Source organism: Rhizopus microsporus (assembly GCF_002708625.1).
Source record: "Rhizopus microsporus ATCC 52813 unplaced genomic scaffold scaffold_18, whole genome shotgun sequence".
NCBI classification, from domain to species: Eukaryota; Fungi; Mucoromycota; class Mucoromycetes; order Mucorales; family Rhizopodaceae; genus Rhizopus; species Rhizopus microsporus.
In genome coordinates, this window is record NW_019671933.1 from 129,127 (window position 1) to 151,640 (window position 22,514).

The 22,514-nt window shown below is 37.4% G+C and overlaps 11 protein-coding genes across 11 annotated transcripts; 5 read left to right on the forward strand and 6 right to left on the reverse strand.

Moving 5' to 3' along the window:
* The first annotated feature begins 4,244 nt into the window (after positions 1–4,244).
* RHIMIDRAFT_230041 (translationally controlled tumor-associated) lies at positions 4,245–5,075 on the forward strand. The gene is made up of 2 exons (XM_023607660.1): positions 4,245–4,328; positions 4,385–5,075. Exons 1-2 carry the CDS (start codon positions 4,275–4,277, stop codon positions 4,835–4,837), a joined length of 507 nt encoding a protein of 168 aa, XP_023462969.1. The 5' UTR covers positions 4,245–4,274; the 3' UTR covers positions 4,838–5,075.
* Positions 5,076–5,386: 311 nt separating this feature from the next.
* Positions 5,387–7,537, forward strand: RHIMIDRAFT_315520 (uncharacterized protein; the record flags this gene model as incomplete). The annotated part of the gene is made up of 6 exons (XM_023615002.1): positions 5,387–5,655; positions 5,710–5,792; positions 5,846–6,094; positions 6,150–6,819; positions 6,876–7,279; positions 7,330–7,537. The coding sequence occupies 6 exons, from the start codon at positions 5,387–5,389 to the stop codon at positions 7,356–7,358; spliced, it is 1,704 nt and encodes a 567-aa protein (XP_023462970.1). The 3' UTR covers positions 7,359–7,537.
* On the reverse strand, positions 7,531–9,079 carry RHIMIDRAFT_263411 (uncharacterized protein). Its single transcript, XM_023611667.1, has one exon. It carries the CDS (start codon positions 9,055–9,057, stop codon positions 8,029–8,031), a length of 1,029 nt encoding a protein of 342 aa, XP_023462971.1. The 5' UTR covers positions 9,058–9,079; the 3' UTR covers positions 7,531–8,028.
* Positions 9,080–9,541: 462 nt separating this feature from the next.
* Positions 9,542–10,272, forward strand: RHIMIDRAFT_300041 (uncharacterized protein; the record flags this gene model as incomplete). Its single annotated transcript, XM_023614340.1, has 1 exon — positions 9,542–10,272. Exon 1 carries the CDS (start codon positions 9,658–9,660, stop codon positions 10,270–10,272), a length of 615 nt encoding a protein of 204 aa, XP_023462972.1. The 5' UTR covers positions 9,542–9,657.
* Positions 10,181–11,304, reverse strand: RHIMIDRAFT_49940 (uncharacterized protein). The gene is made up of 2 exons (XM_023615327.1): positions 11,284–11,304; positions 10,181–10,855 (listed from the first exon to the last, which is right to left on the reverse strand). The coding sequence occupies exons 1-2, from the start codon at positions 11,284–11,286 to the stop codon at positions 10,463–10,465; spliced, it is 396 nt and encodes a 131-aa protein (XP_023462973.1). The 5' UTR covers positions 11,287–11,304; the 3' UTR covers positions 10,181–10,462.
* Positions 11,305–11,322: 18 nt separating this feature from the next.
* On the reverse strand, positions 11,323–12,413 carry RHIMIDRAFT_315524 (Zinc/iron permease). The gene is made up of 2 exons (XM_023615003.1): positions 12,243–12,413; positions 11,323–12,188 (listed from the first exon to the last, which is right to left on the reverse strand). The coding sequence occupies exons 1-2, from the start codon at positions 12,403–12,405 to the stop codon at positions 11,449–11,451; spliced, it is 903 nt and encodes a 300-aa protein (XP_023462974.1). The 5' UTR covers positions 12,406–12,413; the 3' UTR covers positions 11,323–11,448.
* Positions 12,414–12,460: 47 nt separating this feature from the next.
* RHIMIDRAFT_230053 (thioredoxin-like protein) lies at positions 12,461–13,304 on the reverse strand. Its single transcript, XM_023607661.1, has 3 exons — positions 13,240–13,304; positions 12,667–13,185; positions 12,461–12,613 (listed from the first exon to the last, which is right to left on the reverse strand). The coding sequence occupies exons 1-3, from the start codon at positions 13,287–13,289 to the stop codon at positions 12,538–12,540; spliced, it is 645 nt and encodes a 214-aa protein (XP_023462975.1). The 5' UTR covers positions 13,290–13,304; the 3' UTR covers positions 12,461–12,537.
* A 484-nt stretch (positions 13,305–13,788) lies between these two features.
* On the forward strand, positions 13,789–14,830 carry RHIMIDRAFT_294463 (putative methyltransferase). The gene is made up of 5 exons (XM_023614087.1): positions 13,789–13,847; positions 13,899–13,957; positions 14,024–14,404; positions 14,454–14,598; positions 14,648–14,830. The coding sequence occupies exons 1-5, from the start codon at positions 13,818–13,820 to the stop codon at positions 14,768–14,770; spliced, it is 738 nt and encodes a 245-aa protein (XP_023462976.1). The 5' UTR covers positions 13,789–13,817; the 3' UTR covers positions 14,771–14,830.
* A 328-nt stretch (positions 14,831–15,158) lies between these two features.
* Positions 15,159–15,626, forward strand: RHIMIDRAFT_240776 (uncharacterized protein; the record flags this gene model as incomplete). Its single annotated transcript, XM_023609446.1, has 1 exon — positions 15,159–15,626. One exon carries the CDS (start codon positions 15,159–15,161, stop codon positions 15,624–15,626), a length of 468 nt encoding a protein of 155 aa, XP_023462977.1.
* Positions 15,627–15,792: 166 nt separating this feature from the next.
* RHIMIDRAFT_240777 (uncharacterized protein) lies at positions 15,793–16,590 on the reverse strand (the record flags this gene model as incomplete). The annotated part of the gene is made up of 2 exons (XM_023609447.1): positions 15,793–16,430; positions 16,488–16,590. The coding sequence occupies 2 exons, from the start codon at positions 16,588–16,590 to the stop codon at positions 15,793–15,795; spliced, it is 741 nt and encodes a 246-aa protein (XP_023462978.1).
* Positions 16,591–21,650: 5,060 nt separating this feature from the next.
* On the reverse strand, positions 21,651–22,010 carry RHIMIDRAFT_191885 (uncharacterized protein; the record flags this gene model as incomplete). The annotated part of the gene is made up of 1 exon (XM_023605959.1): positions 21,651–22,010. A coding segment is annotated over one exon (360 nt), but the record flags the coding sequence as incomplete, so codon positions are not given.
* Between the last annotated feature and the right edge of the window lie 504 nt (positions 22,011–22,514).

The following is a 22,514-nucleotide window of genomic DNA, read 5'->3' on the forward strand; positions in this document are numbered from 1 at the left end:
TTTCCAATTGAGAAAAAATTGAATTTATAATTTGTGTGCTGTCTGTTTGTTGAGTTAATGGCTTATAGTAATATTTTTCGAACGTGTTTGCGTTCTGGTTCCAATTTGCATGTTGTTTAACTTCTTTTATTCCATGACCTTTTCCCACTGCTTTAATACTAGATGCTGCTCTGAAACTATGTGGTTTGTATATGTTGGTATCGATACCTGTTTTCTTCATTATCGTTGATAACCAACTGGCTACTGTTGCTGGTCTGATTGATGTGGATGGTTTGTGTTGATCTAAATATGTTAAGAAGAGTGTGTGATCCTCCGGAAGTTGTTCACGAATGTCCTTGGTTTTTTGTAGAAATAGATGTAAAGTAGTAGTCGGACACATTTCACTATGTTCAACAAGCCCGAACTGACTCGTCTTGACTTATGTTTCCTTTGCTTCAGTAAAATGTAACGTTGTGGCTTCCACTTTTTGTTCTTTGTAAGTTAGTTGGATATGTTGATGTTGTAGTCGTCCCAGATCTGAACGAGGGCGTCCCATGGTTGCCAAACACAAGAGTACTAAAGTTTTTAATTGTAAATTGTGTAAAGAAAGTTCATTACTGACTGGCCATGTTTTCTTGATGTAAACGCAGATTTGATCTGTATCCCAAGTCGTAAGCTGTTCTGGTTTTGGTATGAATATGTTTGTTTTTCGTTTAGCTGCAAAAAACTCTACTATTAAAGATTGTTCAGCTATCGGTTATTTATTTGGATGTTGTAATTTCCACACGGATGCTATGCTGGACCTTAGTCCATTTAAACTTTGTGCTGATAAGTGGCGGTTATCCATTAAGTAACGAAAAACACTGCCTTCGCTACATGCAAGCGGATCAATATTCGGTGTTTGTGTATCACACCATTGTTTCCATTTTCTCCAGCCTGAGTTGTAAGTTTTTACTGTTGCACTTCGATGTTTGTGTGCTAAAAATTCAATATCATCTTGGTTTAGACCATCACGCTTCCTTTTTTGGTTGATAAATTCCATCCTATCCTTTTCCACCTGTTATCTTGAACTCTATTGGTGGTGACAGTTGTTTCATCCTCAATAGCATGGGGAACCAATACTGGGTCTCCCACTGAGGTGTTATCAGTGTCGCTTGTGTGAGTTTCTGTTCCTTTATCTTGTGAATCACTTGAGGAATTAATTTCCACGGCGAAAATAGATACATTCCTTTTTTCGTCCACTGTTGTTGAAAAGCGTCCAACGCTGCTGCTTCCGGATCCGGACGGAAACTCCAAAATATTGGTAATTGGTGGTTTGTCCTCGAGGCGAAGGCGTCGATTGTCATCGGTCCCCAAAGTTGTTGAACTTTTCGGAATATCTTTTTCGGAATGGTCATTTCGTAGAGTGGTTTCCCTGTCTGTCTGCTCAGGCGATCTGCATCTATGTTCTCTTTCCCTGGTATATGTTGATAGTCTACTGTCAGGTTGTATGTATTGCAAAGCTCTTGTATTTGAACTGCCAGGTCTTGAAGAATCGGTGACGAGGTGCCGCCTGATTTGGTTACGAATTTTAGTGCGGTTATGTTGTCGGTATATATTTTTAGATGAGACTTTGAATTTTGCTGCGTGAAGTTGTAGTGCGAATAATATTGCTTTTAGCTCTCGTACGTTGATAGATTGGTTTTTCTCTTCTGTCGTCCAATAGCCCGTGGTTTGAAGTTCCTTTGATGTAACTCCCCATGCAGTATCCGACGCATCTACATGTATGATTAGTTGCGGTTGTGAACTCATCTTCGTGATTGGCAGTCCGTTCTTTTGTGTGATGTGTTCTGTCCACCATAATAGTTCCTGTTTGCTCTCCTTCGATCTGTAAAACTTTGAATTCCATTGATGAGAATGATTGCATAGGCTGGTTGCTAAATCCCTCTGTAGGTGTCTGATATGTAATAAGGCCTCTCCTACTGCAGGAATCATTGAAGTCATTTTGACCAGAAGACTCGCATACCATCTGCATGATCTGATCTCGGGTTGTAAGGCTTGTTTGATTCTCGAGATCAATTTGGTGATCTTCTTTGTCGGTACAGATATCGACATCTTCTTGATATTGAACTGGAAACCTAGAAATTTCTGTTGCTGTAATGGATTTAAGTTGCTCTTTTCTCTGTTGATAATGAGTCCTAGATTCTCCAGATGAGAAATCACCTGCGAACTGGCCTTGTTCATCTCTTCTTTTGATTTTGTTAATAAACATATGTCGCCTAAACAACAAACTAATCGGGTACCTTGTTTCCTGAGAGGTTCCGTCGCAAAACGCATCATTTTTGAGAAAACTCTTGGGCTTACTGACATCCCAAACACTAGTGTTTTGTATTGGTAAACCGCCCCATAATGCTGAAACGATAGATATTTGTGGGATTGTTGATGTAGTGGAACTACTACGTAAGCGTCCTTTAAGTCTATTTTGGCAATGTAATCGTTTGGTTCTACTAAATTTTTCAGTGCTGGTATCCCTTCCATTTTGAAATGATGGCACTGAATGAAGTTGTTGATTTGTTGACAGTCCAATATTGGTCGTCGTTTGTTTGGTTCTTGAATAGTGAAAAAATTCGACAGAAAGTTGGTGTTTTGTGTTGGTGGTACTTCGATTATTCCCGCATGTAGGAATTTGTCTACCGCCTCGTTCACTGCTAATTGTTCGATTTGGTTTAGTGATATTTTGCATAACTTCCATGGTGTGGGAACTGTATGAAATTGTATCTGGTATCCCTGTTGTACAACTGTTACTGGCCATTTGTGGTTGGTTATTCTCTTCCATTAGGTTGCAAAGTGTTGTAGCCTTCCTCCTGGTTGGATACCATCTTGGGGAATAGTATAGTGTAAGTTGTTGACAGTTAGTGTGAATGGAAGTGGCAAAGTTACTGCTTGTTCTGATGTTCGTTGTTGTTGTAGTACGTCTGGTGATTGGTTGATTATTGGCCTTGGAATAAAAAATGACCTCGTCCTCATGATCCTCTATAACCCCCTCTTGAGTTTCCATTCTTTCCTCTTGAGAATTGTCCATAACCTCGTCCTCTATTATTGTTAAAGGAATTTCTTTGAAGTAAGTCTCTTTCGAAGATGGCTTGGTGACACTGTTGCATAAATTCATCGCTAAAGGCGTTGTTTGATTTGCTGTCCTCTCTTTTTGGTAACAAATGTTGTACGCTGGCTGGCATGTTGAGAGCTTCTGCAGTGCGGATTTTGCTTCTCGTTCCTGAAGTTTCCCCTGTAAGAGTCCAAAGATTGCCAAACGATGGCTCTGTGTTTGAGCTCTGTTAAGGAGTGGCCTGGGGTCTTGTCCTCCTTCGATGATTTCGAGTACGTGAGTGAGTTGTTCGTAAATTTCAATGGCTGCTTTGGTTTGCTGTCTGGTAGTTTCTATAAGTTTATAAATTTCGTTAATGACTTTGTTGGCTCCAACTTTTCTTTTTTGGAGTTCGTTATAGAGATTTATTGATCCTTTCTGGAGTAAGCCATTCTTCACTATTGTATCGTTGCAGGTCACGTTTGAATCTTTTAATATTATCTTGACGTTGTATTTCTGTGCTGTTCTCCAATTCGGTAAGGATTTCCACTGGTATTGGTGCTCCATTCGATCTTTGTTCTTGTTCGGTTTGCATTCTTCGAGAGAACTCTTGATAGAGTTCTTCCATGCTAAATTCTGATAAAGGTGTGTTGATATTATTCATAGTTTGATCCACGAATGCGTGGCTTTTGAAGGTATAAAGAAGAAAGGGGAATATTTAGTTATTATTACTACTATATATTATTTTATTATAAATGGAAAATAAAGCGCGGCTCTTGGAGTCTGTACCACATTGAATGACGGAGCGGAGCCAACAAGGATTGTTGTAGGCACGACCAACAATTGAGAGTGAAAGCACAGTATGATGGGTGTGTATTGTTCGCAGACAAAAGTGATGATCTCTCTCGATTGTTTTATATAGTTGCTAAATAGCAAATTAAACTGCTCGTCCATGAAGGATACTTTATTATTTTTATTGAAAACAGTGATAAAGCAAGACATGTGACTGATTGAATAACATATTTTCATTTATGAACATGGCTGTAAACCCCCTATTCCCTCCAACAACAACAGTTGTAGAGAGAATGCTTAGCCCACAGCAACACACAAACCAAGATGAGACTATGTGGCACGTGACTGTCGGTCCTTTAATTACCAGAAGACCTACAAAAACCATCAAGGTTCATCCTCTTACTTGTTTCTTCCATCCATCCATCCATCGCTTTAAACCATGCTCTTATACACTGATATCATCTCTGGAGACGAATTATTCTCTGATGCTTTCGTATGTTACAGTTTTACAAAGATAAAATACGACTCTAACATAAATTTACCTTTTAGCCCATCACCGAAGTTGATGACATTGCCTACGAAGTTGACTGTAAGATGATCACTATCAACGAAGGTGATATCGACATTGGAGCAAACCCCTCTGCTGAAGGTGGTGAGGATGAAGGTGTCGAAAACACTGCCCAACAAGTCAACAACGTTATCTACACCTCTCGTCTTACTGAAACCTCTTTTGACAAGAAGTCCTACATGGTTTACATCAAGGGTTACATGAAAGCTGTCAAGAACAAGTTGCAAGAAACCAACCCTGAACGTGTTGCCGTTTTCGAACAAAAGGTCACTCCTTTCGTCAAGAAGATCCTTGCTAACTTCAAGGACTATGAATTCTACACTGGTGAATCCATGAACCCTGATGGTATGGTTGCTTTGTTGAACTACCGTGAAGATGGTGTTACTCCTTACTTCACCTTCTTCAAGGACGGTCTTAAGATCGAAAAGCTCTAAATTGTTACATTTGCATTCTTATTTTTGTTCCAAAGCTCTAATAAAAGCGTATTCTAATACATATACATTTATGCATGCTTTTCTTTATCAGTACTCTTTTATTGCATGTCCAGCATTAACCTATAGTTTTTCAAGGGATCACAATTTGCGGTTACTGAAACACCACCTTTCCCATCACCAACTTTTTATTGTTGGGAAAAAGGAACTTGGACCACTGTATATTTTAAGGCCTTGCTACATTGCTTAGATATGAGATCATTGACTTGATTGCCTACTTTGCTCAAATACTCACCAGCAAATCCCATTTATAAAGACTGCTCACCTCTTTCTTGCCGTCTTTTGTTCCTTGAATAAACTTGGTCTGTGCCAGCCCAAAAGATCATCCCCTATTAGGAAACTTTATGCAGAATTATGATTGGCTAAAATTTTTCATCCTGACTTTTTGTTTCCTTCATTCACAAAAAAATATAGGCGTGTTTCTTCAACCCTATTTGTCCCTTACTTTTCCCTTCCTTTCTTTTTTTTTCTTTTTTTTTTTTTTTTTCTGTTATGGCTCCTTTGCCGTTAAGGCCCCGTTCGTCAAGAATAAATACTGAAAACCGCACGCAAACGACATTAAGCAAGTTCCTGACGAGGGCCTCCTCAAAACTGCAAGCTCAGCAGAATGCAAGACAACAACAACAACAACAGCAGCAACTTCCACAACAGCAACAACAACAACAGCAGCAGCAGCAGCCAAAGAAGTCAATTATAGACTCAAAATCAAAGATACCAGAAAATAAAATATTAGAAGGTGTAGTTGCCTGTTTAGACGTTAGGTAATAATATGTACTTGATCACGTTGGTACATATTAATGTTCTTTTTTTTCTAGAACGGAAGATGGAGACGATGTATCCCAAAACTTTGAAAGAGCTTTGCAATCCATGGGCGCAAAGACACGTAGAACTTTTTCAGGTATGTGTATAGACATGTGCTAATTATCATAATCCATTCATACTCCTTATTAGATTCATGTACTCATTTGATCTTCAAAAACGGATCTCCTGCAACATTAAAAAAGGCGCTCAATAAGAATGTTTTCATAATCAACCTTTTATGGATTTCTAGATGCAAAAAAGAAGGAAGAAGATTATCAGAAAAGGAATTCATCATTGAACGGCCTCAGGGACTTGTGCTCGCAAGTAAAAAGAGACGAAAATCAATGGAACCAAGCAAAGTGAGAGCGTTAGGATCTAATGATCACCTTGAACCGTCAAGTAAAGGCTATAAACATACAACCTGTTTATGATTCTAACATTGTCTTTTTAATAGCCTCATCCTCTAGTGATGCATCCATCAACGACGACTTGTATGAATCGAATCAGCGTCTTGCAGAAGTACGACGGAAGACGATTGGTATTCCAAGTTGGAAACGACAGAGAATGGAGGACACTGGACTCGTTAAACGATACACTGAATCATTTGATAATGAAGAGTCTGAGGATGATATAAAGCGTACGACAAGATTATCTTTACCAATATCAGTAGAAAAGATGGCAACCAAACATCTGATGCCCTCAGCAAATAAATCCGTGCCTGTTGCGCCAAGTCCAGAAATGAAAGAGCATATCAAGGCAAGATTTTCATTTGGAAAAAAAGTAGAGGATGACACAGACACTAGTAAAGATCTTTTGCCATTTGTTCCTCTGGCGGCAAATAGCACAGCAATGTCTACAAGTGGCAGCACAGTGACTCCGATAAGACGAAAGAGAAGGTTGACGGGTAATACATTACCAAGACAGGACAATATACCATCATCATCCGCGTCCGTTGTGTCAACATCAACCTGGAATACTTCGTCAGAATCTCTTCCTATCAGTATACCAAAGCAAAGAAACGTATCAAGAAAGCCCAACATTGTATTTACAAGCTTAACATCTGATATGCGTCAGAAGTGTAAAGAAGCAATAGAAAGCCTTGGTATATATGATATAGTAGCAGAGTAAGTCTTCTTTTTCTTTTTAAACACTATGATGGTGTTCTGATGTATGTTATTAGGGTTGATGAAAGAACAACACACGTCATTGTTGGAACACCCAGACGAACAAAGACCGTGGCGTTTGGTTTACTGAAAGGACTATGGCTACTGAGTCCTGATTGGTTGCTTAAAAGCAAAGAAAAAGGAAAATATGAGCCAGAGGGAGATTATGAGCTACTAGAGTGGTATCCACGCGCAAACATTGCAAGAAAGGGGTTATCATTCATGCCATCTACTACGTCTATTAAGGTTGTATCGACAGTAAGTGGAAATGAATTGGTAGAACAGTTGATCAAGATGGCAGGTGGACAAGTGGTGAACAATATAGAAGATGCTCATATTATCATCAGTAATAAACCAGTGAATACAAAAAAGATTGTTGTAAGAGAGAATTGGATATACGAATCAATCGAGCAATGGAAATGTAAGTAATGAATATTTGCTTAATAATCCTTACTGACTTCTTTATTTTAGATCTTTCTACTGATAAGTTTGCAATTTAATATCATTCCTTCATGTATTTATAATCATACCTATTAATAAAACCCTATCCCTGCCCCGCATTGTACAAAAAGCATACGAATAAACTATGTCTGCATAAACATATACACACGCACACACACACATGACTCCTATTGAATTGGCCAAGTGTGAGAATTAAGCTTGAATTTTGTATTTAAACAACCCCATCTCTTTGGCTTTTCTTTTTTTTTTTTGCATTGATAATTTATAACTATGCCTGGACCTGCTACATTATTCACATTAGGAGCTGTAGGGGCTGCTGCAGTCTATGCCAATAGAAGACATTCCATGTCTTCTGCAGAAAAAGACGAAAACACACCTTATGCATTAGCCAGAAGACGTTCAAGTAATACACCTATCGATCACACCTGGGATCCACGAATGCAGCCTGAACATGTATGGCGTCGTAACTATGGTGTGAGCTTTGGGCATAACTCCAACCCCAAATTTCCCCTTACAAACAAGGATATTCAACAAACATCAAAGTAGTAGTATATTGTAAATAAAGCACTGTTGTCCGATACCTGTTTTAGACTTTTTTTTCTGTAGTTGATGGGAAAATAATAAGGTTGGCTGCATAATTTTTTTAATTGCATAACGCACACAAAGACCCCCCTTTTTTGTATGATATGTGGTATCTTTTTTTTATTGTTATGAGTACCAATCTAAAAATAACAATACAAAGCTTGCACCAAGTAAAAATGCTAATATGAACTTTCTACTACTTCTATTTCTTTCTTTGGCAGACAGTAGTTGAACATTACCACGCTCTACTGTCTCTGTAGTAGTCACTGCATCTGCATACAGCCTATCTGTTTGTACTGTCTGTGCAGCCAAATGGTTGGTCAACTGAGTTTGCAGTGTGGATATCTCAAGTAACGCCTTCTCCGCGGTCTTGATTTGATTCAAGGTATTATTTAAGCTTTCCAGCATGGTCGAATTCTCTCTTTCGAGCATCTGCATCTGTTCTTTAGACAGCATCTTTTCAAATTCATCCATTTCTATTTGCTCTGCATCTACTTGCTCAGCAAGTGGTTGGCTATTCAGTACGGGCATCATCGTAGACCTCGCGAGTTGGTTCTCACTCTTTTCAATCTCCCTTGTCAATCGAATCTCCTGCTGGTCTTTTTGAATCTTGGATACTTCCATTAATTGCTGATTGAGTAGCCAAGTGATGCTGCTTCTATGCACGCTCAACATGTCCTCTGTTGACGAGACAGCAGGAAGCACCGACTGCAAAAAGTGAGCAAGTCGAGTCACCGGTTTGGTCGCTTCCTTTTCCAACCTGATCTTTTCGGACTCTTCTAATTCCTTCACTCTGTCCATACAGCGCTTGATAATCAACTTGGCTTGGAAATCAATCTCGTCCCTTTCGCGATCCGTGAGCTGAGTGATGTGTGTCGGGAATAACGAAAACAGTTGATCAGTGGAAGATATATTCAAGCCGTGTTGATCTTTTCTTCTCGATCCTGGACGGTTGCTCGTGTCTAAATAGACAGGACGGATCGCCAAGAGGAATCGCTTGAGGCTGACAATGTGTCTGTAGATACGGTAGGCCTCCTTTGTGAAGAGATCGTATCTACCCTCTTCATCCTTGTGTAAGTCTTTTGTGGGCCTTGGTCCAATTTCTTTAACCTTCTTTTCCACAATCTGATGAAATTCTAATGTGATGTTGGACATTAGTAAGAAAGTGAGAAAAGAGGGAAAAATAACACGGACTTTTAAAAAGTAGCATAATCATAGTGCTTCATATGTGAGCCTGAGATTTTTAAAGCCGAAGATCATCTTTATATAAGACAAGCCGTGTTATTACTATCTCTTTTTTTTCTTTCATCTCGATTATCCACCGAGGGCCAGATAAAGAGCAAATCGTCCCCTTCAACTAATAATGGATCTAATGAAAATGTATTCATTATACACGTACAAATCACGTTTACATAATTTATATAATCTTTTCAGAAAATATGTCGCATTTTTGCAGTTTTTATAATACAATTTATACGAAAAAGTGACAAGTCAGCGCGACATCTCTTTCCGGAAATGATGTACATAGCCAAATACCCTCTGTTTTCTCAGAGTTTTTTGGTATTACTATCATCGTTCTCTTTTATTCATTCAATTGCAAACCATGGCTAAACCGCTGCTTACCTAACCAATCCTATTACTTTATCTCACGCATGGGTATACGCCTTCTTTTTTTGGAGCTATTGTTGGATGCATTATAAAATGATCATATAAATAGGAGGGCTTTGGTTATTTACTTTTACTAATTCGTAAAGAATGACATCCATACTTCTTCTATTTGCACTCATAACCTCTTGTCTTGCTGCTTATCCGGAATACAATACATGTTATGCACTCACTGCTTGGAGCGAAGCAGGAGAAGGAACGGTTGGATGGGGTAAGCGTCGTAGATGGGACACATACCGGCTCATGCTCAAGAAAGAGCTTCCATCTATCCACGGCGCAACCAAGCTGACAAATGCCCAAGGCAAATCTGGCAAGGTCTCCCCATGGGATGCAGTCCATGTCGAAACCAAGTTCTTTGGTTCAGAGAAAATGTATAGCTGGGGACGACAACAGTGGTACGTCAACCCTGCACCACAAATAGAAGGCGAAGTATTTGTTCTTAAGCCGTCTCATTTGGAAGATCATTGGTTGATCCGACGTAAACTGGATGGTCTACTCATCACCTTTCAACCCGACACGATGTCCTCCGCATACTCTCCAGACCGTGCTGCCTTATTTTCGTTTGAGCCTATTGATGATGCGTATTGCAGTGACAAGGTATATCTACCTGATCCTTCCAAGTCTGGACTGTACTATCAGCAGGTCGGAAGTGGTCATTCTGTAGAGAAAGAGAGAAACGATGTTGATGTAAAGGCATGCATATAATATCAAAGACAACAATAAAAATCTCGACACTCGTTTTTCTCTTCATTATAAACATATACACAGCGTATATATATTCACATAATCATGTTTTATATATATATATATATATGTCTTTAATTAAAATAAGCAAAAGTTGTAGAAAAGTATTCCGCATACAAATCCATAACTAAACAGATGATGCTTTATTTGTTTATTCCTTTCTGACCTTCTTAGTCTTTCTAACACCACGGAACTTCTTTTCACGGTTCTTCTTTTCCTTGCGTTGCTTACGACCACCCTTAGGAGGTTCAGCGAGACCGTAACGGACGAGACGGTATCTGGGTTCAAACTTCTTCAAGGCTTCGAGGTTGTCGTAGATCAAAGCGAAACCAGTGGTCTTTCCACCACCAAAGTGGGTCTTGAAACCAAAGACGGAAACAACTTCCTTTTCAGCCTTGTACATCTTGGCGATCTTGGCACGGAGTTCGTCCTTTGAGACATTGGCGAGTCCAGGATGGATGACATCGACAACCATTTGCTTACGTTGGAGCAAGCGGTTGGTGAGGAACTTACGAGTGCGAATGGTGACAGATGAAGCGTCGGCCTAGAATAGAAAATGCATAAATATTAGTCATGTTGTTCAATGATAGAAAAAGAAAGAAAGAGAGACAAAAGCAATTGTAAAGAGCATGTCATTGAGCAGTAGTCGATTTAATTCATTTCATTACTCCATAATTCGCATTTCTAATGATCCCTTCCCTTTCGCATGATCTCTCCATAATGTATGAACTTGTCTCATCCTCATCCATCCAACACTGTTTTTTGCTGATAGAGTGCCTGCTTTGTTATATGATGCATCGCTATGCTATATTATTCATCCATCCATCCATCCATCCATTTATTCATCCATCCATTGACATCCAATATCTTTTTTTGTCTATTCCATTTTCTATCATCTAATCCATGGCCCTATGTCCTCTCCCATTCTCTCTCTATCTCTCTCTCTCTCTCTTTCTTAATGCTACTACGCACCATTATGTATTGAAGTATTAAAGAGAGGGATCTTTTGATTTGCTCACTTTGTTGGTCAATACAACCCTCCCTCAATTTTCCAGCTCAGGAACCAATTAAAACGCCGATCATATCATTTATTATATCTAGCCTTTATTTACACATGTAATCCAGGAGAGGTGGGTATTAGTGATGATGTGGCTCCTTCCAAGAGATGATAGCCATTAGTCCAATTCCCGATATCATAGCAATGAGTTCTTTCAATGCCTGAAGTTTGCTATGATGATGACCTAGTAACTCTGGCATGACACCTACTGTAGCAATATAAATGAAGCCTCCAGCAGTAATTGGAATCGTCAAATCTCCCCAAGTCATATCTGTACCTAATAATCCACGGCGGTGATGATCAAGGAATTGAATGGCTGTCTCCTCAATGAATATGCCAATCAAGGTACCAATATAGGCGCCTATTGCAGTCGTAAATTGGGCCATCATTGCACGCTTTTTACTGAATCCTGATTTGATGAGGATAGCATAATCACTCACTTCATGAGGTATTTCATGAAAAAATACAGCGATTGTTGTCGTTGCACCAACTGCAGGAGATGCGTAAAACGATGCAGCCATAGCAATACCATCCGTCAGGTTGTGAGTAAAATCTGCCAATAGATTAAGATAAGTGCTGGCCTGTATTATCTTTTCATGTCCCTTTTTCTCTTTCTGATCTTTATGACTATGGCTATGACCCTTATTGCCATATATAGATCTCATTATTTTATCTGAAGCATAAAATATGAACAATCCAGCAAATGTACTGATGCCCACCAAAATATGTTTATGTTCATTGTTTTGATCGTGATGGTTATGTTGATGTTTACTAAAAGCGTGAGGCAACAAATGAATAAATACATCGCCTAGTAAGCTACCTATAAGCACGCATTTAGTAAACTCTGCGTTCCTCTTTTTTAACCGTTATTTACCAATAGCAAAATGAACAAGTGTATTCAGGGTAGTCGGTTTAATATTGGGAGGGACAAAATAGAGTAGTAAGTTGGGTATAACAGAGATATAAGTTGTCGCTAATAATGCATTTGTCATTGCATTTTCTGTGAATAAAAGGGCAAGCACTGTTTGCCCCAACATGATTTGGGAGATAAAGAAAAGAAAAAAAAAAAAAAAAAGAAAAACAAAGGAGAGAGGGATCGTCATCAGTACTGCATGAAAATTTTTTTGTTACTCCGAAGAGAACGACGCGTATGTCTATGCGCGTGTGATTTATTGTTCTTTTGATAAAACATGCTGAAATACGTTAACAAGAGTATCCGTTTCTTGGGCTCCTGATACAGCGTATCTTTATGATTTGTTAGTTAATATACAGTAATTATAATAGCATTCAGAACTTACTTGTCATTGATGGTAAAATGAGGTACGCCATGAATATCCATGAATGCATTTCTACGTAACAAATCTTTGACTTCTGATACACCTTGCTCACTCTTTATAAATTCAATAGTGCCGTCTTTACTTAATCCTGCTCTTTCAGCAGCATTGGCAAGTGACTCATGATCTCCTACATCCTCATTTCTCTCAAAATACAGTTTGCATATCTCTTCCACTACTTCACTCTGTTTACCAAACTGTTGAGACCACCAAACCAATCGATGAGAGTCAAATGTATTTGAGATAACGCCTCCATACTTCAAATGGATGCCTTCACCTTCTGCCACTTTTGTGACCATCGGAATCATGCTCTTCACTCGCTCCTCTCCAAACTTTTTGTTGTATGACTCCATCTTGTCCACTGAACCTTCTTGATGAGGGTTCAATTGAAAAGGAAGATATTGGACTTGAATAGACACATTTGAGTGAATTTCTTTCATCTTTTGTATTGCCTTATCAAGACGACGCTTGCCAATGAAACACCTATGGATGTGTTTTAAGTTCAATTGAGCACAACGTCAATTATTAGATGCTTACCATGGACAAACAGTATCTATAGTAGCCTTTATGCTTATAGTTTGAGACATGATAGTAATAACAATACAATAATAAAAGAAAAAAGCTATTAACCGATGGCTAGTGTCTATAAAAGTAACAAGATGACAAATCAATTAGAAACCAAGTCGCTGTGTTTAAATAATATCAACAGCTCTCACTCTTTGTAAAAGGAAAAGAATGGAAAGATATAGAAAAGGGAGATGAGCATTATTCATTTTATTAAATACTTGCTTTGACAGTGTTTGGCTATCCACTTTAATGGCTTGTCCATTCCTCCTCTCTCAGAGCGAGCGACTCTTGTTTCAAAAAGACCATCCAACATGTATATGCGTATATAGAGGTGACGCAGATTCACTTGATTTGACTAGAAAATAAAGCATGTTTTTTGAATGTATACCCATGATGATGGTGTACTTTACTTTACCTAAGCAGAGACCCTGTAAAATGAGAGATAATAGATTTTGAGTATAAAGGTCGGTGGCTTGTATAATTAAGTGAGAGAGTGAGAGAGTGAGAGAGAGAGCAGAAAAAAATCTCTCTTTCTTAATACAACAATAATGTCAGAGACTGAGGCAAAGCTTCCTAGAGTAAATCACGTCATTACTGTTAAAGTACTGTCATGCTTATTATTTTCATAGAAACGCTTTTATCGTCAACGTGCTCATGCCAACCCATTCTCTGATCATCAACTAGAATAGTAATGCATCGTATTTGATATATATATATACACGCGCGTGCCTTTTTATTAACATAAATATTCTAGTCCTTCTGAACCATCCTTGATGGACTGGACTCGTCATTATCCTGAATTTTATCCACCCAAGGAAGGACAAGTTCAAAAGAAAGTAGAGTTTGCAGATATCGGATGTGGATATGGTGGTCTTTTGATTGCCTTGGCACCTTTGTTTCCTGACACGTTGATGCTTGGTATGGAAATTCGTACAAAAGTAGAAGATTATGTGTATGAGAGGATAAAGGCACTTCGAGTACAAAAGCCTGGACAGTATCAGAATGTGTCGATTATGCGTATGAACGCTATGAAGTTCTTACCCAATTTCTTTGAAAAAGCACAACTGTCAAAAATGTTCTTTTTATTTCCTGATCCTCACTTTAAGCAAAGAAAACACAAGGCTCGTATCATCAGGTAACATATCTTAATATTAGTATATAAACAAAACTAAACGTTTAAATAGCCCTACACTTTTAGCAGAGTATGCTTATGCTCTTCGTGTGGGTGGTATTCTGTATACAATCACGGATGTAAAGGATTTGCATCTTTGGATGGTGAAGCACTTGGATGAACATCCTCTGTTTGAAAGATTAACTGATGAAGAATGTGTAAGTAAAGGTGTATACAATCAAAGACGTATATTGATGAATTGAATAGGAAAACGATCCATGTGTTCCTCATGTTAGAACAGCTACTGAGGAAGGTAAAAAGGTGGAACGAAATCAAGGAGATAAGTTCCTTGCTTGTTATCGCAGAATTGAAGATCCTTATTATAAATAAACAATGTAAATATGTTTAACTACTTTAAATGATATCTATTTTAAGGGGGACCTCCTTTTCATATGATTTATTGTTATAAAAGTATCTCTCTTTTTTTTTCCTTTGTCTTTATCTTTTTATTCTTACAAAACATTATGCTTCCACTCGTTTAAACAAGCATTCTTTTAAAAGACAAATGAAGGAGAAATCAATGTTATGTGCAAAGAAGCAAAACTAAAGCAACGTTATGAATCCTCTTTTTTTTCTTATGGAGATCCGGTCAATTGATAACTTTCTTTTGTACAGTACATAAATCAACATCTATGCCCATCTTTTTTTTTGTAATAAAAAAGCCAGGAATTTGTATTCCGCACATCTCTTTCTCTTTTTTTCTTCTTTTTTTTTTTACATGTTTGAACCAACTATAAAATATAAAAAGGTCAATGGGGAACCTATAAGCAAACCGGAAGATAAGCCGATTGAAAGACAAAGGGATACGATACCAAAAATAGAAGAAAAGGGGCAAAAAGAGAATGATAACAACAAACAAGTTGTACCTGAATACACTTTTGAAGAAGAGGATGATACAGGAGCTATTCAGATAGACCCAAATGATAAAGATCGCATCATTATCACACTGTCAACAGGGAAAAAATATTCTGCAGATAGGTATTGTCCTCATGCAGGAGCAGACTTATCTTATCATGGCAAACTTGGCGAGAATGATTACCCACCAGAGATTGGTCCTATCGTGATGTGTCAGTTTCATTATTGGGAATTTGCCCTTGAGAGAAAGGGAGATGGATTTGGAGGAAGAGCTACGATTAATGCCTGCCCGTTAGAAGAGACATGCTCAAGCAAAAAGTTAGACTGGTGATTTGAGATAAAGACAGGAGCATGCGTACGCGCGCAAGGTTATTAATAAAACATTACACAGTTGGAAGGGGGGAATGAATAACGATATTATTAATAATAGTAATGAGACTATTTACATATATAAATGCGGAAAGTTATAAACTATATACAAGAGAAGGGAGTGATACTTATTCGGAATTACGTCTTCCGGGTCTAACACGAAGAGGTTCGGGTGAACCAAGATGGATAGGCATGCGGACCATTAAGGCAACCGGGTAATCAGCTATAAAGGCTGTTGCTTGCACCTTGAATCCAAAATTTTCAAAAAATTTGACGCTTGCTGTATCAGGAGCTTCGACATAGACAGGGTGTTTGGCCTCATCTGCCTTATCCAGTACATGCTGAACCAGGGCGGAGCCATATCCTTTACGCTGTTCGTGAGGAAGGATACCAACGTATCCGATCGTAATGAATTGCTTATGGTTTGTCATGACCTTACGTTTCATCTTTTCACAGCTTGGACTCACTTGAGTCACTGCACGTATGGCTGCCGATAGACCGATCAGACGGGCTAGTTTGAGTGTGTTGAGCACACGTGGCCATGAGTTACCATTGGGGTTGTTTGTCCAGAGCAAAACTCCTTTGCAGCCTTCAACCTGGAGCGCAAAATCGCGGCTCTGTAGAGAGGACACGTCGATCATATGTTTGAATAGTGTGTATAGAAATTCTTCGTATTTGCGTTGGCCCAGTCCACGAACGCACCATCCCATAATTTGGTTTCCATAGTATGCTTCGGTTAATGAGTTGGCAGCTTCTTTAAATGCACCTGTGATTATATTTTTTTAGCCTCGGGGTTGCTATGACAAGGAGTGTCATGACAAACCTTTAATGATCGGACGAACATTGACAGTATGTTGGTTGACATTGACAGATAATTTTCGACTAATTTTTCGCTCGGAGGCTTGAGTTGCCAGTGTAGAAGACATGATGGGTATAGATCAAAAGATCTTCCAAAAAAAATATTTCATCCTTTTTATATACAATAAAAATTCTTTCGGAGATCACTCAGGAGAAGAATAAAAAGAGGAGGCTAGAACATCTCGGACCAATAGCCATCGACAGAACGAAAAAATTCCTTCTGGATTTTCCTCTTAAAGTCATTTACAGGTGTGTTTCCGAAGCCAGAAAAATTTAAAAAGCTATTTTTACGTTTTCTACCGTACAAACGGAATTATATTAATCACCTTGTAAACAATACATGCAGGGATGTGCGTTCTTTGACACTGTGAGAACCATTATTCCTATTGGTATTATCCAAGTGCATATTCTCATAAAATTGTTTCCTTTTCAAGATGCTATCTCGAATTGCTGAAAGATCATTTTAACACCGCTGTTTCTATCTGTTGCCAAGAGACAAAAGCCTGTAATAATTCATGATGGTGATCAATGGCCACTTCGAGAACTGGTTTTAGAATTGAAAGGGTGATGTGTTTGACATCGTTTTCATTCCAAATCTCAGAATATCTGTTACATGAACACAAGGTGTAAAACGTGGATCAATAGATCAAATCGAAAGCAATCAAGCCAGCATAAGGAGATCATGCTTTGATACCATACGCTTTCTCCCCTTGCTTTTTCATTTATATCCCCTTTTCTGTTCCACCACGCGCGCTTTTTTTCATTCAACAGCTGTAATCCCAGATGTCGTTTTTTTAACACATCCTCTCTTTATTCAAACGTGGGAATATATGTGGGTAAAAGAAATATTGATCCTTTTTTTTTCACACATAAGAATCTACATCAAGAAGCCATTGACTGCATACAGTTTGACACTGAAATCGTGTTTGATTCAACCATTTCTTGTTTTTCTAAAAAAGAATCCGAAACAAACTGTTGTTTAAAATTGGTTTGTCTGTTGTGATCAAGACTAACTGTAGTACAAGCTATTAAGGTGGTATCACCGTTAATCACGTAGATAGAAAGCAAAAAAAGGTCACCTAAAATAGTGAGCACTAAATGTAGTTAGTATATATAGATGAAAAAGGTTATCTAGGCGAGATATAAAATGACCATCATTTTTCGGCAACTGAATCTGTCTATTTGACAGCCAAGACAAGGTTTAACGATTGAGTCAGATATGAATAAAGGTTACGTAGGACATTTTTCTTTTTTTCTTTTTTTGCAAAAGTCTAGGTTTATTGATCTATTATGCTGTACAACAGTATTTGTTTGTTTATAAAATAGGATTCTCTTCAGTTCATATAAAGACAGATTGAAGCAGATGCTGCTTAAATGCAAGTCGGCAAAAGTTCTCGACTAGATAACGTGTTATACCTAATGGTTGTCACTGCTTTAATATTTACCATAATTCTACTACTATTACATATAGATTTCAGAAATTGTTGGCTCAATGGATCAAGTGACATGCTCAAAAAAAGCCAACAAGTCTTATATTATGATCGCTGGTTCATTAAATTAACTACCTGATAAAAGACCGTACCATATCAAACGCTAACCAAAGTTGGTTAAATTATAGCAAGTAGACTAACTCGTAAGAGTAATTAGTTGGATAGTTCTTCAATTTCATGTGATCTTGCTCTATTTATCAAGTACGCTTCTGTAAAGCATAAATTAATATTTTTCTCTTGCAACAGTCTTTTGAAAAGCTAAAATTGTTTGTGAGTATTAGACTAATCATATTGATGTGAATTCATGAGTCATGATGAACAATTGCACACTCTACTTTTCCCCAACACATCATTTTCTGAGTTTTTATGCATGATAGTAAAGAGTCTGACCGTCGCGTACGAATTTCTTATCAAGGATTCTTCATGTTTACGCAAATAGAATAACAAATGCAAGAGAATACGGAAACTGAGTTCATTTCCCTGTCATTTAAATACATTCTATATGAGAAGATATACTTTGAAAAAGATCTTTTCGGGAAGTTCACTCGGTATTCAGGATATGGTTCTAGCTATCCTTCTACAAAGCTAGAACCGTGATATAACTATTGGTATATTAATATAAATTCGAAACCTTTGTTGTTTATGAACACTGCAGTTAGTTCAATATTCATTTACTTGCTTATAGGCAATAAAGTATAGTAGAAACCTTGTTAAGCAAGGAGACAGTAATACACAAGTACACAGAAAACAAATGACTAACTAGCTGTCATCAAGATAAGGAGAACCTCGACTCCTTTGATGAGTTTTCATTAGCTAAAATAGAATAAGAATAATAATATACGCTTATGAACAAATAGCGTGCCTGATATGAAAGCAATATTAATTGGAAAGAGCATTCAATTGTCAGAGAAAGAGAGAGAGAGAAAGTAACCACATATAGTTAATACGAAAAAGCCAAGAAAAGTGATCAACTCGACTTATTTATATCACATTTACGCTAAACCTTTTCTTTTATTCTCCTTAATAAATAGTCTATAGTGTTGCCAACCATGGCCAATGGGCTAGCGCGAGAAGACTAAAAATTAGCATGGTTTTTTTTTTCTAAAGGAGAGTAATATTTGATACTAATCGACAACGAGGTAAAATTGTCCAAGTGGAATAAAGAGGGAGAAAGAAAAAGAGAGGCGAGAATAGGGCAATTTTTAACGCTCAACATAAAATAAATAGACAAATGTCTAGTATTACACATAAATAAATAAATAAAAACTACTCTCTCCTGATAATATTGCAAACATAAGCTGTGTCATTCAGAAAGGGAGATATATGTGTTGAACCAAGATAGGGAAATGGTCGCTTGCAGCACATGATAATGCCACACTGGTCTGTTTTGAGACAGCTAATTTAAAAGCACGAGCATCCCATCTTACCATTCACTCGGGCTATTGTAATACAAAAAGAACCCTTTAGAAGGAGCAGGTACAACTTTTATTATTCCCATTGTTTATTTCTGGAGATAAACATGCTTTTTTCTGTACATTTAAATATCCGCATTATGATTGCTTACAAGACTTGTTTAATGCTTGAAGCAAGAGGAAATAAACAAGCAGCTCTATTCTAATCAAAGATAAAAATCATTCAAAAGCGAGAATAGAATACTGTTCATTCAACATATCAAACTTTTTATAATCCTTATGTCTTGAGTTTGTCCAGATCGCGAGGGGTACCAAAGAAAACAAACTTCAAGTAGTGACCGAGACTAGGCTTTGTCTTTTCTTGAGGAAGTGCAACTTCGCAATAGTTGCACAAAAAAAGGTACGTAAAGTCTCGACACCAGGCTATAAAAAAGAATATGAGAGATCTCGTTGTTGTTGATCAAGGCAATATTCTCTATTATTTGCTTGCAAAAAGTCAGAAATATAGCTATGAGTGTATCTTTCTCTCTTTACATGAAATTGTTCTTTACTCTTCTGTAGTAAAAGATCAAGTCCAAGAACCTAAACATCAAAGTGGATGCCCCATGTCTAGCCTGGTTGAGCTTGAACTTAATCTAGTCTAACTTTTTTTTTCTGAATAATGCAATCATAGATGACTTGAGAACTATAATGCACCATGCTTTTTTTTTTCAATACTTCTCAGTATACGACAACAATAACAAAAGATAAAAGGTGCCAAAACTTGCAGCTCTTGCTCATTGTTACACTTGTATACTCCAAATATGCCTAGACGCGCGCAGTTTGTGTTACACAGCATGGGGTAACTTTTCCATTTTTAGAGAGCTTGGTCTAAAGTCAAAGGAAACAATGCCAGCTATGGCCCATTTCTCTTTTTTGTCAATGGTACTTTATAATTCAGAAAGAAGCACAAGCCTTATTAAGATAATAACCAAAGATAGGCAATAAAAAGAAAGAAAGAAAGATAATGGATGATATATTAACAAGGACTGATATTTTTTGCTCTCTTTATTGGGAAATACCCGACATACCGGTGATTCTAAGAGTATGTGTCTTCAAACATATGTTTGTTGAGTATAGGGTTTTGAGTAATGATAAAATTAAACCTTCTTTTAAAGTTTTTGTTTGCCGAAAGAATAGGTGCCCTTAATGAACAGAAAGAGAAAGGGGGTAAAGGGATGAGAAGTGCCCTGTTGGATAACAATCAAACTGAAAGACATTTCCCTCTGTTTCACTAATAAAAAAAAAGTCTCTCCCTTTTTCTTGTGTAATGTTTATTTGAATGGTTTGTAGAGAATATTCATTTTCTCTCTTTTTTTTAGCATTGTAAAGTGCACAATCCTTTCCTGTTTTGTAAACTTGGAGTTTTTGTTGAAAGGGGGAAGCCCATCCAATGAAAACTTTTAATTGTTGATTGTGCACATTTTCAGGATGAATTGGACAAGAGTACTTTTGACACGCGTGACCAACGGAAAGAATTGCGTACCAGCCGAAACTTTGCTTATAGGAAATCCCTTTTTTTTTTTATTTCTTGATAAAGTGTATATGCTCTATTCTTTAGGGACATTTTTGACAGTGTGTTCTTGATCTCTGATGTTTATGTAAAAGGGGCTTAAAATGAATAATGTTAAATGATTGTTAAAAAGTCAGGCCATGAATAGGATACACAAGCAAAGGATTGGTTATCTATCAAGACGATAGTATGCACTCATTTGACTATATATCTTCTTGTGTGTATCACATGTTTTTATTGTTTAGGCGCGATATAGCTTTTATTTATTTCTTCATGGTGAGAAAAAATAATATTTTTGTTATTGTTATTGTTGTTATCGTAAATGCAAGGATGTTTTATAAAAAAAAGCGGGATTTGTTGGGATATCAGAAATTTTTTGGGGGGAACAAAAGAAGTGCAAGTTTTTAGTATGTTGACATGGGAGAACGAGTTGGACTTGAACTATAAAAGCAATACTTATTGACAAGGTCAAGATAGGATTGAGAATTCAGATCCATGAACGAAGGGGAAGAAGCAAGTGGTGAATGACAATACAGGGGTGAGTTAGAATTACTCTGAAGGCTATAATTAGAGTGATTGTTATGTTGATGATGCCTTGATGATGGTGATGATGATGATACATCAATTGGAATAGAAGGTGTTGGTTTGATGGTAATGGGTTGTTGTTGCTTACTAATCGCTTGTGAGAAATCATATCGTTTCTTTAATTGGTTCTCTTCTTGTTGATCTTTGTTCATAGTAGTAGAGGCTGGACGATTATGTACAAATTGAATTTCATAATTTTTACAGTCATTATTATCCCAAAATTCTTGAGATCCTACTTTATAGTGAATGGCAAAATAAAGCGAACTAGATTGAATGTTGATCTTGAATGTAAAGACATCATAAAGCGTATTAGAATGATAATTTGATTGATAAATTGCATTCACATTCTGAACTGTTTCCCAATAATCAAACGTGTATCGAACTGTCACCGTCTTTTGATAGTCCAGGTTACGTACCAGTACTTTGCCATGTAGTATGTTATCTTGTACAGTAAAGAAGCCTTTTTCAATACGAATCACCTTATTTCTTTTATCAATGATATCTGCCAATCGACCGTTAGACCAGTTAGGAAATACCAACGTAGCTTCCTTCTTTTCTTCTTGTTCTTCTTCTTCTTCTTCTTCATCGTCATCACTATCAGCCCAAAAGATATTTTTCCGATGACTGATGGTTAAAGGTGTTTGAGCTTTTCTGAAGTAACAAATATTTTCCAAGTTTTCTTTATCGAATTGAACTGATTTTGTTGGACTACAAGGAGCTGATTTTGGTGCACGAATAGAAGATTTTAGCATACGAGGTAAATCAATGACCTTTTTATCACTGATGTTTATGGGGCTAGATTGAATGATATTCACATCAGTAGAGGATGGTAAATGAAGTGCACTGGTCACTAATTGTCGTGTATAGTCATTTGCTTCCACTTGCCGTTCTTGCTCTGGTTGGCGATAGTCTAATAGTAATGACCTCTTGTTTAATGTCACACGTTTTTTATT